This window comes from Thermobia domestica, chromosome 13 (genome assembly GCF_964235325.1).
Source record: "Thermobia domestica chromosome 13, izTheDome1.hap1.1, whole genome shotgun sequence".
Classification (NCBI taxonomy): domain Eukaryota; kingdom Metazoa; phylum Arthropoda; class Insecta; order Zygentoma; family Lepismatidae; genus Thermobia; species Thermobia domestica.
The window spans coordinates 53,157,634-53,171,299 of NC_137466.1; the positions used below are offsets into that span (position 1 = coordinate 53,157,634).

The 13,666-nt window shown below is 34.0% G+C and overlaps 1 protein-coding gene across 2 annotated transcripts in view; it reads left to right on the forward strand.

The window, feature by feature from the left end:
- LOC145668150 (sorting nexin-10B-like) overlaps positions 1–13,425 on the forward strand; it is a 61,246-nt gene extending 47,821 nt beyond the window's left edge. For both annotated transcript variants that reach the window (XM_081735735.1, XM_081735734.1), the window contains exons 2-6: positions 164–250; positions 7,429–7,529; positions 9,219–9,311; positions 10,056–10,238; positions 12,571–13,425. In XM_081735735.1, coding sequence (XP_081591861.1) covers positions 164–250; positions 7,429–7,529; positions 9,219–9,311; positions 10,056–10,238; positions 12,571–12,766 — 660 coding nt within the window. In that variant the 3' untranslated portion in view covers positions 12,767–13,425. The remainder of the gene's footprint in view (positions 1–163; positions 251–7,428; positions 7,530–9,218; positions 9,312–10,055; positions 10,239–12,570) is intronic.
- Positions 13,426–13,666: the final 241 nt, after the last annotated feature.

Consider the following 13,666-nt stretch of genomic DNA (forward strand, 5'->3'; position numbering starts at 1 on the left):
GTTTCGCTACCATTCCCGCTGTGACATCTCTCTTATAAAGCTCTGGAGGCACCACTGGTCTTCGGGGTGGTTGTAACAACTCATGCCTATGAAATTGTAGCGTGATGTATTAACAAGCTGTAAATTATTTGCATATCTATAATATTTAACTTTTTGTTTACAGCCATATTTGAGACTTCATGTTGACAACCCGCAAATTTGTGGCAGCATTTTCTTCGGAGATTCAGCAACGTTTTCTATAAAAATTGAGGTGAGTTCATTTGTAAAATGTTCAGAATAATAATAGGGTAACCAATATGATGTTTAGGACAGTATACTTAGAAATTTTAGATTGTAAAGTTTGTACAGCTCACAAATGACGAGAAGAACCCTAAAACAGGGCAGCGGGGAAAGGTCAACGACACGGTCAAGTCCATTTTCGGTTTTTGAGGTGTGGTCTATACTTAGATGTCGTCTGCTAGCAAGTTATATGTATGCTTTTCCGTCGTGTCATTTGAAACCCCGTGCGAAAAGTGGGCGAGCCCATACCTACGTCACACTACTTCTGCTAGGGTTCTTCTCGTCATCTGTGACCTGTACAAGCAACTTAACGCAGATAAAAACTAATTTTGTTTAGATTTTTAAAATTTATTCGTTTATATTGCGAAGTAAGTTTGGTTAACAAACTACAGAATTATCGTATTTACTCAAATATTAGTTTTTTTTTTTTTAAAGGCCTACAATTCTTGGGGGCGTTTATAGTTACATGGTTGTTGTGTAATTGTTGTTTTATTCTTGCTTTATTGTTTACTGTTTTTAGCTTGGTGTATGATAAATGTACATAGCTTTGATAACAATAACGTTACAACATGAGAACCAGTATACCAAATTATTGCTGTTTTGTATGTCACAGTACCGTAAGAATGGAGAACGAAACCGTTGATAATGTAAAATTACAGGTTTTCAGTTGATCACTGCTTGTATAAGTTCAAGCTTGTATTTTTCAGAATGGATAGAAGTTCTACCTAGCTCTCTCTCTGGGCCCGTACGGGGTGCTTATATACCCATATTAACCCTTATGTACTATGGATTGTTACAGTTACTTTTTAATTCTCAAAAATAACTTTTAACACATTGTTTAGCAAGTACGTGTCTTAATTATTAAAATGTGAGAGTTGGAAATATCAATAATTGAACAAAAGAAAGTACGTAAAACCACTAGGAAGTAAAGAGAGACAAGAAAGAAAGAAAGAAAGAAAGAAAAAAAAAAGCAACAATGTTCTAGTCATTTTCCAGAATCTTGAACTATTAAGATTTGTATTTCCTTTTACTTTCGAAGCTACTCAGAACAACGAACTTAACTAAATACGGTACTTCACTTGTTTCACTGTACATCGAAATTTATTAACATAATTTTATTTGAAACTTACCGAAATAAAAATTAGGTTTTCAATAGGCCCTCTTCCCCCTGTATACTGAAATATTCAAATTGGTGAAGGTTTCTGTAATATTTTGCCCAGATAGTTACATTTAATGACTGTAAAATGAAATACTAGCCAAATGCATTGTTTGCATATTTAAAGCTATTCCTGTTTTATCAAGGAAGAAAAAAAAATACTAATTTTACTTTCCATAGATCCATTTGATAGGAGATAAAGTTCTTGTGTGTCGTTATGGTTATGGAGAATAGGTAATTTTATACTTTTTCTCATTGTCTTTGGTTCTTCCAGTTAATGGCTTTTATGTTGGGTAATGCAGGAAACGTATTTAGGGTATGCCATAGCCTCTGTTCATTATTTTAGATCAGGGTGGAAAAAAATCATGATTTTTTTTAAAAAAATCATTTTTGTTCATTTTTTTGATTTAAATCGATTTTTTTGATTTAAATCAAATCTTTCTTCTCGTAAATTACAAGTGGCGAACTGAAGAAAAAGCATTAGGAATTAATATTGAATGCTAATTATGCCATTTAAGTGAAAGTATTAGGGTTGAATTTTCAATTAATCCCGAATTGTTAACCTCTGTTAATCCCAAACAATGTTTCTTAACACTTTTAAATTTGGGCTCTTTTAGAGGGAAAATTATGGATAAGCAACTATATCATCATCCCTATTTTATCCTAGGATCATGGTTCATACCTCATTCTCTTCAGAATAGAACAGCCTTTGAAACGGTAACATTCACATTTCCCTATCATGTCCCTGAAGCGGGAAATTTTGAGAGAAAATGGGATCTTTCTGATTTTTTTTTTCAAATTTTGATCTCCTCTGGACTCCCTTGTGTTAACGCACATATCTCAAAATCAACTGGGAAATACTAAGGGGTGTACTAAATGTATGTATAAAATCCCAAGCTATCTTGAATAGTAAGGGCGGGGAAAATATTTAACAATGAGCTAAGAACATCCCCACAATGCCCCAGATAACCCGCATGTAATAAAAAAAAAATCCTCAGACATCTCTATTTATCCTAGGGTCGTGATGTGTAATATAAAAGATTTTCAATCGTACCATTCAAATGTCTCCATCGTGTATCTGGGGCGGAAAAATCACGAAAAAGAGATTTTCTGTTAAAAATATCCTTTTTTACTTTTTACCCCTCTGGACCAACCCTCTGTTTTAAGGTAGAGATCTGAAAAACTGAAAAATACTAAGGGGTACATTGAATAAATGTGCAAAATTTCAATCTTCTAGGTGCAAAAGTAAGCCCGCGAAAAATATCCCCCAAATACCCTAGATTCCCGTATAAAACAGGATCTCAGGTAACAGTTTCCTGAAACATCCCTATTTATCCTAGGATCATGGTTCATACGTCCTTCTCTTCAGAATAGAACAGCCTTTCAAACGGTACCATTCATGACTCCATCTGAATACCGGAGAAAGCTATTTTGTTATTTTATTTTTTTTTTTTACATTTTCCCCTCTAGACCCCCCTGTTTTTAAGCAGAGATCTGAAAACATCTGAAAAATACTAAGAAGTCCACTGAACGACTGTGTAAAATTTCAGTTTTTTGAATGCAAAATGTAAACCCGCCAAAAAATAAGAATAATAGGCATAACAAAAAAATATCTTTTTTAAATTTATGATGTCATCACATACTATGTCTCGACGCAGAAAGGCGTGAAAGCATATGTAACATGTTATACAATGCCTTCAATTTTGAAAAAAAATAAAACGAAGTAAAAAAGTTTATTGATACTTTTTTAATCGAGCAATGAAGATTCGATTTTTAATAGAATAAAGATAGGTAATATAATTTAAATATTAAGCATTAAGGAAAAAGTATAGCAACGTTTATCAAAATGTCACTTTTTTCACAAAAGTTACTGATATGAAGTTAGTTTGGTAGGGGGCATATTTTTAAAAAATTGGAAATAGCTTAAGGCACGAAATGCATAAATTTCGCCTAAAGTTATAAATCTTTAAAAAAAAATCGGAGAGTGGATAGGACCCCTCTAAATACGCCCTATTATCTGGGACCAAACAAGCAGACGCGCACGCGAAAGAATTTCCGTCTTAAATGTCGATGGTGATTTCCCCATTGGAATAGTTAACGATTTAAAAACCCAAACCCATTGTTACGAAGAGGAGAAAGCAGCATTGCTCCGTTACCCGTTCAAAACCGGATTTTCCCTAATCATCTTGTGCACGACACTTGTTTTCATACTATGGTGTACATACTGTACATTTGAGTCTCATTGTATTATGATTATTAACTTCTGTAACCGAAATAACAGAACAGAAACGGAATTTTACTTATTTTCATTTTAAATTATTTTATTTCGGAATTTGATTTAAATCAACGATTTTTATTAAAAAAATCAAGTGATTTAAATCTTGATTTAAATCGTGATTTAAATCAGACTGATTTAAATCAATCCACCCTGTTTTAGATTGTCATAGAATAAATAAAAACTACATTGATCCTTTTATAAAAGAAATGCTGTTTTTTAATTTGCGGTATTTTGAACTAAAAACTTTACTTTTTCTATAGCATAACATTTTTTCCCCTTAAGAATATGGAACTTAAGAAATTTTTAAATTTAATCTTTAATGTTTTAAAGTACAATCAAACCTATGCTGGTTAATATGAAGTTACAATGCATGTAGACAGGGTTGGCTGGTTTAAACCATGGTATATATATATAAGCGATAAATGCTGTAAATCGTGTGAACTTAATGGTGACGTTTCCACATATCAAACGATCCGCATTACGTTTATCTACTTTTCACCTTTTAATCAAGGGGTCCGTGTTTAATTCTCGGTCCAACCACAACCCATCTTTCAGGTATAAACCAAGTAGCGATTCTAGGTGTCCCTTTAAGCGAGTCTTCTTCGTGATAACCTTGGTATTTCATAAGGATGTTAAGTCTAAACATACGAAATGAAACAAAATTATATATTTCTACTTGAATGAATTCCTGTTGTTTTATAAAGAAGCCAAGCTTGCCTCTTATTGATAGAAATTGGCAAAATTTATCAACTGCCTACGTAGCATGCAACATCAACTTGGGTTTGACTTTGTTTTAATTTTATTGAATGATATCTACATATCAAATTTGTAATTTAATACCTCAGTTTTAGCGTAGTGATTATGATATGTTGACCTTAAAATTTTACATACAAATACATTTAAAGTAATAACAGGATTTTCCCAATGGCTAAGGCGGGAGTTTCCCGGTTTATATATAATTCTACTTGTGTAACTGTTTATTTTTTGTCCTTTTGAAATTACTCTTAACAATTATATTAACAAGTACGCCTATGTAAAGATCAGTACAACGTATTTTTATCAGGAGTCCTTCGTGAGTTAGTCGGCAATCGCATTTGTGACCAATTTGTCCCGGTTTCGTGTCCAAATGGACAATTTCTCTTGGATGTAAGTCGAGAAGCGATTTGGATTCCGATTTAAAGCTTATGTGACCCCTTCCAGCATAACCTTGTTGTTGCATAATAACACCAAGACGAAACAAACTAATTTCTGTCCATATCTAATATAAATACATAGAGTACATTATTCAAACCAAAAAAACTTGGTTTAAACCAAAAAAAACCTGGTTTTTTGTTTTTTTTTCAATAAAAACCATGGTTTTTGCCAACCCTGCATGTAGATCATGCATCATGGTGTGGATAATGATTGCTCAAATAATTGCTGTACTGGGGTGCCATGAATTACCTCTCTACGTGGCCAGTTTATTAGTATTATTTTTTATTTATTGCATCTTTCTCGAGACAGAAATAAGGTAATTGACAGAATTGTGACCTCTAATTTGCATATTGATGGAGTAAAAGTTGTAATATCAACTTTTTAAACTTACTACGTAAAATATGTATTTTGACAATACTAGAGGATATAATGATAGTGTAATTTAAAATTTAGTTTTGTTTGGAAATAGCTTGTGAAAATGCTACCAATTTTGATATTAACTCGGGAGGGGGGGGGGAATAACCCGTAGTAAATTAAAATTATATACTTAGGTTGTATCATGTGTTATTGTTGAATGTTGATCCACATGGGGGACATTCTTGAATCACCAAAATTAACAAAATGAACAAAAACTTTAAAAAAAAATCACATTTTTTTCTTTAGAGCTTCGTTTCTTGAAAAAAGAATTATAAGCGTTTAAATCGTAAATCTCTTGTACAGACAGCGACAGAAGTTCTTTCTGCTTGGTAAAATTTATTTTGGGAATAATAGTTGAACATACACTGTTTCACGGCTGGAACAGTGTATGTTCAACTATTAGGAGTTGTTTCAAGGCTGGAACGTTCAGAAAATTACGTTCTTTTTAATTTACTGAAAACTGTATTCAAATTGACTTTCCATTCTGAAGTTATTTACGAAACTAATTTCATCAGACGGAAATAACTTTTGTCGCTGACTGTACAAGGCATGCCACTAATAACGGTAGAAAATATTTTTTCTGTTAAAACACACACATGTTCTTTCCACCTAATTTCACACAAATATTTTAGATGGGGTTGAAATAACTTAATATATGTAATACATTTTTTGGGATACAAGGTTAATCTTAATTTAGAATATGTATCTTGTAGCATACATTAACAAATAATTACGTTAGTAGTAATTAGGTAGTTTCACATAAAGAAAGCTAATGCTGGATAGTTTCTTTGATCGTTGCGTTTCTTACTATAGATTATTTTTGTCGCAGTGCTCAATTATCTAGAACCTGATAAGCAATATTGTATCAATATCGTGTATACATAACTGACTGTGAGCTGTATTGTATGCCGTTTCTCTATCAAGTAGTTGTTGGATAGCAGATAAGACTGGCAACTGAAACCATTCAAATAATTCATGTCTAAACTTGCTTCTCTCTTAAACTACATACATCATGATATACGTTTTAAATTTACATCAAATGTTTATTTTTTGTTTAGAAGGAAGTTTCATGGATAATTCGTTATAGCAAGTAATTCATGTATAAATACAATAGAAAAAAAAATTCAGAACATTTGATAGATCTGTTTGTAGTAAGGTGACCAGACGTTCCGTTTTAGCCGGGACAGTTCCTTATTTTCAACCGTTGTTCCGTTTTTTTTTCTGATTCTCAAACGGGACTCCTAAATGTCCCGTTTTTAAGTAAACATGACCCAAGTGTCCCGTAATTATTATTCAAAATATAAATGACCAATGCTAATTCTACACTCTTCCGTACCAACACTCATTGGGAAGGTTCAGTCTTGCCTAGAACTTGTGAATATTCAAATGAAAATTGAGTGTTCTGTGGTTCAAGTGGGAATTGAGGGGAATTCTGAGTGTTGAAGTAGTTAAAAGTATTTTTGAGTAGTACTTAAGTTAGAAACGCTGTGTTATCATTCTTACTTGTGTATTGTGTAAATTGAAAACACTGCTGAATCCCAAAATGCAATGTGGAAGTCACTCCCTTCCCCCCTCCCGTTGCCTATTCGTATGCGTCCCGTTTTCGAAAGTAAAAGTTCTGGTCCCCTTGGTTTGTAGATTAACCAATTCTGAACAATATGTGAGACAGAGTAATAGTTTAACGTAATGATCAAACCACCTTTACTCTTCTTGGAAGCGAATTGAATCTCCCGTTTTCAATTTTGCTTTCCGAGAGCAACTCACTATCATCATTATAAATGTTAAGATTAGTCTTGACCCAAAGACTGCCTATATTTCAATTGTAGGTTAAACTTACTGCGCATTAGCACTTTCGTTTGTTTTTGGTGATAAAGCAGTTTGTAAATAAAATGGGTCTTATGTTTCATTCATCCGAATTCTTTTGGATTTCGAAATCTTTCGGCTAGCCGTGTATAAGTTTGTGTAAGATAAAATATATATCTAATCTTAAGTACCAGGAGGTTGCCCTTGATAACATCCAGTTTGAACTAGTTTACTAGTCGTAGTTTCATACTGTTTATCTTATTTATTGTATATAATAGCGGTTTCTCTTTTGTTTTTACAGACAAACCATCCTGCCTTTTCCCTTACAAAATCAGAAGTACGTCGAAGTTTCAAAGATTTTACTTGGCTGAGAAGAGTACTTCAGCAACATCATCCTGCAAGGTAATAAATATGGAATATGAAACAACAAAGAAATAATGCGATTAATTAGTGTTAAATGGCACGTTTTTCTTTGAGCTTCAACTACATGCTAAAATTTCATATCAATTATATCACCTGATATATATAAAAAAAATGAATAGATAATTTTTTGAATATAAAGGAACCGTTATCTGGCCTGTCTTATTACCATTTTTAAACAAGTTTCTCGATCTTTTGAAAACCCCTTCGCTGGTCTAGTAGCGAGTGGACATGTCTGGGTTCAGCATTAGTCATTTAGATTCTATAATAAACTGTAGCTCTCTCCTATGTACTGTAATTTGGTTGCTAACCAAGGACATGAATATGGATCATTCAATCTATCAATCTTTTAAATCCTAAATCTGAGCGTGTTCATCTCGCTTATTTTCGTTCTTGGATTTCATTTTAGTGAATATGAGTTGGGGTATGGCATTTATTAATTTAATCCTCCATAATCCAGTGCATCGCATAATAGATCCAAATATCGTCAAATTTAAAAGTTCAGCCAAATGCAAAAACAATGATTTAAAACGATACGAGTTTGAAGAAAGAATCCCGGAGCGGGCGTAAGGCAAGATAATATTGTGCTCGAATATGCACGAAAACACTAGTACATCAACATAAAATTTCGGCTTTTCTGATCTCACCTCATCACGCAGACGGTAGAAGTAGGATTTGTTGGAATTTGGCGTCCCTTTCAGCAGTGAGGTTATATGAAGTGTGAACCTATAGCTTAACGTGGGATGATTATCACAAGATCTTCCATTTGGAATCGAACTAGGTTCTTATATGCCGAAGGCGCATTTGCTAAGTTTATAACTACGAGGAGTTGACTATATCTGGCCGTGAAGAAGCAGGTAATTTGCTGTTCTCTGTTATGGACAAAAAAGAAAGAAAGAAAGAAAGAAAAAAAACTGACACTGCTGTCTGCATCAAGGCATAGGCAAGAATACAAATTAACAGTCAATAATAATTAACCCATTATGTTAATCCCTTTATAACATTTATGTAGTCAATTTCAATGTTTTTCTCCAGCATAAAACCACACTGTAGCTTAATAACTTTTAAGATAATGCCTTTTTCAGTCCACTTTTATACAGGTTTTCTCGTGTTGAAATGTAAGCGTCCCCTCTTTTGAGTGCAAAACGCAGGTTGGATTCTCTATTCGATTCGGGTTTCATGCTAAGTCGAGGTCCATGTTTCACATTCTTCGGTGCTTATGGGGCCTTTTACTGTAATTTGTGAATCAGCAGTGTACATATGTTACTAGTATTAAGTTAATAGTACAGCGTCTAGTCTTCATATGTATTAACTACAATACTTTGAACTGTTCACTTTCTCGCCTTACAATGTGTACAAGAGTGTCTTAATTATGATACGAATACTTTGTGATCAGATTATAAATGTAACGCTAATATCAAATTCTGTATTGATCGTAGTCTCATCGAAACATCAACGTTAAAACTGTTAGCGAATGTGTTGTGCACTCTGCAGAAAGATTTAAGTTTTATTCCATGAAATCAAACACATGTAGTATTTTGTTTTAAAGTCTGAATGCTGTTTACATTGAAATTTCGATTTGAATGTGTTCATACATTTCTATGAGTGAATAATGTGTAGTAATAATCGGAATTTCCAATTTCTACTTAAAGCTAACATTTTTTATTTTAGAAAACCACCACCTCTGGCAGTAGGAGCATGGTGGAGTACGGACCCGTCATCTCTTGAAGAAAGATGCAATTATATACAAACGTTCTTGCGCAGGTAAGTTTACTATAAAATATTTTTTCTCACAGATGATTATTAACCATTTTCCAGTCCATTTTTTTCCTATAAAATCTTATTTTTTTTTAATTTAGCATTTTATTACCCATTCTCGTTTAGTCTTGAAGTTTACTGTCCTATCCTCCAATATGCTATTTCTATAATTTCTTGAATATATGTATATATTGCTTTGTGGTCGTCATTGTTTCATTCTTTATAGTGTTTACTTCTTTCTTTTACGAAATCTTTATCGGGAACGTAATCTAACTATTAATGAATATGTTATCCATTCCATTAGTATTACCTTCCTCCAATAAACTCCCATCTACGTACAGTCTGACAACATTTATCTTCATTCCTTCATTGTGCCTAGCTCGCTTCTCTGCTTCTTTTTCTCTGTTCTTTAACGTTTCATTTCTTTATTCCGTACTTTTCTTCCCTTTGAGCAGTTTCAGCAAAAACTGCTGCGTAGATCTGGGCTTCATAAACTAGACAAACATTATGGTGTGGCTAAACTTGAAATATTTTAGACAGCGCAGAGAATTGCTCCTCTTAAAGGTGCATTTTCATTTTTCTATCCATTTATTAAGATTTTTTTAAAAAAATTTTAGTGATAATACACCTTGTGTGTCATATTTGTGCAGCCAAGAGAAATATTTAGTTTTTATTATATAAACATAAGAGCGAAATACAGTATATAGTCTTAATTGTTTTATTTATGTTAGTAATATTGTTCTCTTTCAGTGTAATAAAAATTCCCGTATATTTGGGAGAACGTGCTCTTCATTTGCTGCTGCAATCAAATCTCCCCAGGCAGGAAATAGAAAAGAATCTTATAGGACTCAGAGATGACAATGTGGTAGATCCAAATGATGTGTCAGCTGTTGAACTTGCTGAAGAAGTTCGCGTCGTTGAAGTTCCTGTTTCGTAAGTACATGTTTGTATACTAAATTTATCCACACCTAGGTTTGATACCTGTCAAATTCGTCTCCTTGTAGTCAGGACTAAGTAGCTACCGCACATATTTTTTGTCCACATGATCCGGAGCTCGATCCCTGGAGGGTACTTAATTCAGTTGCAAATCCGAGTAATGGCCTACAATCTACTCATATCATATCGTCTCTGCTGAAGAAAAAAATTCCTACCAATCGTCGGGGCGCACGGTGGTTCAGTGGTAGAGTACTTACCTCTGGTGCGTGGGGTCCCTCGTTCGATTCCCGGCCAAGTAAGTTTATGGTGAACAACAACGTGTCCGTGGGTTTTCTCAGAATGCTCCCGTTTTCTCCCACTTTCTCATTCCACCAGTGGGGGGCGCGGTGGCTCAGTGGTAGAGCGTTCACTTCCGGTGCTTGGGGTCCGTGGTTCGATGCCAGCTCGCACCGTGTGCACTTTGTGGTGGACAAACACCGTTCTTGGGGTTTTCTCGGGGTTCTGCCATTTCCTCCCACTTTCTTCATTTGATTCACTTCTCATCATCACCGTCTCCTTTAGCCTAAGCGGCATACCGTGGGACGTAAAACTCAATAGATTTCATTTCATTTTCATTCCACCAATGTAATATAATGTCACGTCAAGTCCTTATATCACGTAATCATGTACTGTGACGTACTAGACTTCACTCGAACTTGTCGATTTTTAATTAGGACCATTACAAGTATAAGCACTGATCACCCTCATCCACCTGTCCCTATATACCCAACTGAAATTCAGATCGTTCCCACAATGCAACGAAAGTGATATTAGCAACCCTGCCGGCTGCAGTCGTAACTAATCGCATCGTTTACTACTTGCAATAGCTGATTGTATCATTGGCTAATTATATGGCGCTCTGAATGATGTAATTTGTTGTTTTCAGTACTTCATGCTAGCCGAACTGCTGTGACTGATTGCTGAAACCTCGTATACTACATTCTTACTATAGGAGTGTAAGTGTATCACTGTTAGGTGTATGTCCGTCACTTAAGGCTAGGCTTAGTGTGTCACAGTGAAGATAAAGAACAACACATAGAATCTGTCACTTTAATAGTATATTTTTACATGTACAACATGAAATTAAATAAATAAATAAGTAATGTGGTTCAACAGGCTAAAAAATATCCGATATTTTTAAGACGAAGAACGTACTTTACAACACCACACATTTTTTTTTCTCGATTTTCTTGAAAACTACGCATATGAACTTCCCCTCAAAGTATTTCCTACAATCTACTTTAGCTCTTTGTGATCGGTTGATGTGTTTGTTTCATCTTTGGACGTTATTATATAATTAACCGAAAATCAAAGTTTGAGTTAAATCATAATTTGGTGCTATGTCTTATTAATCGAACAGTGTACTGTTGTTAGTGTCATAATCAAGAGTTTAATGAGAGTATATTTCAATATCAGTTTCATCTTTATAGGTGACGCGGTAATCGTACAATATCCATTTAAAAAAATGTTTTCTCTATTTTTTCGAAAAGTGCGCATGAGAATTTACACTCACCAATATCATTTTATTCAGCTTGATGAGATCTATTGATTGGTATGTGTATACAACTTATTTTTTTCTATTTAACGGTAATAATAATGTTGAATTTTGAGCATTTTAGTGTGAAAATATTTCAAAATTGTGAAATGTAATTGTTGTTTAAGTATCAATAGCAGGGCTCATAGCAAGTCACTTTTTAACTAAAAGTTATTTTTTCAAGTTACTTACTAAAAGTTACTTTTTTTTCCAAGTTTGTCACTAAAAGTCACTTTGGGGGGAGTACAGTAATTTTTTCGTGTGATTTATGTTTTGGATTGGCAGTTTTTTAAGAAAAATATTATAAAAATAAATGGAAAAAGAAATATTCTTCTGGAAACTTCAGTACTTGCAGACATGTGCAGCTGTGCTGTTACATGTGAACCAAGTCAGCTTTATTCTCAGTTCAGCCTTTTATTTTTTCTGAAGCATAGTGGGTGGTTGGTGGATGCTTAAACTCTCAAGGTAGGTTTGAGAGCCCTTCTGTGTTTATTGATTGTTCTAGAACTGTGCAAATATGTAATTAATAATAAACCTCTAAACACAAGTATATACCCAAGTTTGGTATCAAGTTTAAAGGTACTCTTTGAGATTATGGTCACTTTTTCATGTGCTTTTGGTCACTTTTAAACTATTTAGAAGAGACCAGACCACTATGAGCCCTGCAATAGGGTTTATATTATTATCCTATAGGGATTATAGGGATCATATTAAAAAAAATCATAAAGTAATAATTTATTTTATCTTTAATTACAGCCCATCAACGTCATCGTTCCTAGAGAAAGTTCAAAACCAAAGTGTAGACGAAGGCTATGGAACATCGGAATCTGCAAGTCCTACGGAGAAATACGCTTCTCGTGCGTCTAAATGTGAGATAGACGATATCAATAGTATAGTAGAGTCAGAAGAACCGACCACATTGAGTCAACACAGGACTGTCCAAGTGCTTTAGTGAAGATGTAAGTGATAACGACGTAATTCTTCTACCACTATTTTTCAATATTTGTGCAGGATTTTTGAGAGAAAGCCTTGTAATACAAATTGGTCCTTCAGATTTTGTAGTTTCTTGAGGATAAGTGAGAGCAATGTAATTAGAAGTGTGAGATCATGATGGAAACATGGAAGTTTCAGGAATGACCAGTGTGACTCGCAGGATTTTTGTGCTTTCCTGTTGAAACTTCGTAAAGTCTTCACGCAGACCCTTGCTATTGAAGTAATTCGACATTACTCACTGACGGACTTCCTGCCGTATACCATTTGCATTAGCAAATTATTTTGTTTTCTGTATTTTATGGACAAGGTAGTCCGAGGAGGATAAATCTGACAGTTCGGAGAAATTATAACGTTTTAACTTTACCTGTTAAATGAGATTTCTGGACTCTTCCATGTTTCACCTGCATCACAGAAACAAAAATGGCTCCATCACTAATGTGAACTTCTATATTTTGCTGGTCTGATCGTTTACATCTGTGTTACTGGTTATGACCATCGGCTACCAAACACTTCTTATTGACCAAAAAAATTGAGTACATTCAGATTTTGCAGTTATCGGGTACCTCTATGTATATTGTTTCCTAGTCTGTTGTAAATGCTAGGTAGAAATGTGCTATGCTTAGTTCAAGTGAGTATTTAGAAATTACTGCAAGTGAAGTACACTTTCAATATACTTTACGAAACCAAACTGTTATAGATACTTTTTTTTGTCAAAAATGTTCTCTCTCTCTCTCTCTCTTTGTAACATGGTAGATATCAATACGGAAGACCACTTCATTCCCAACTCGTCATTACCGTTAATACTTTCAACATCAGTTCTGATATGTTTAATTTTATTTAACTTTACAAGAAGGAGAGG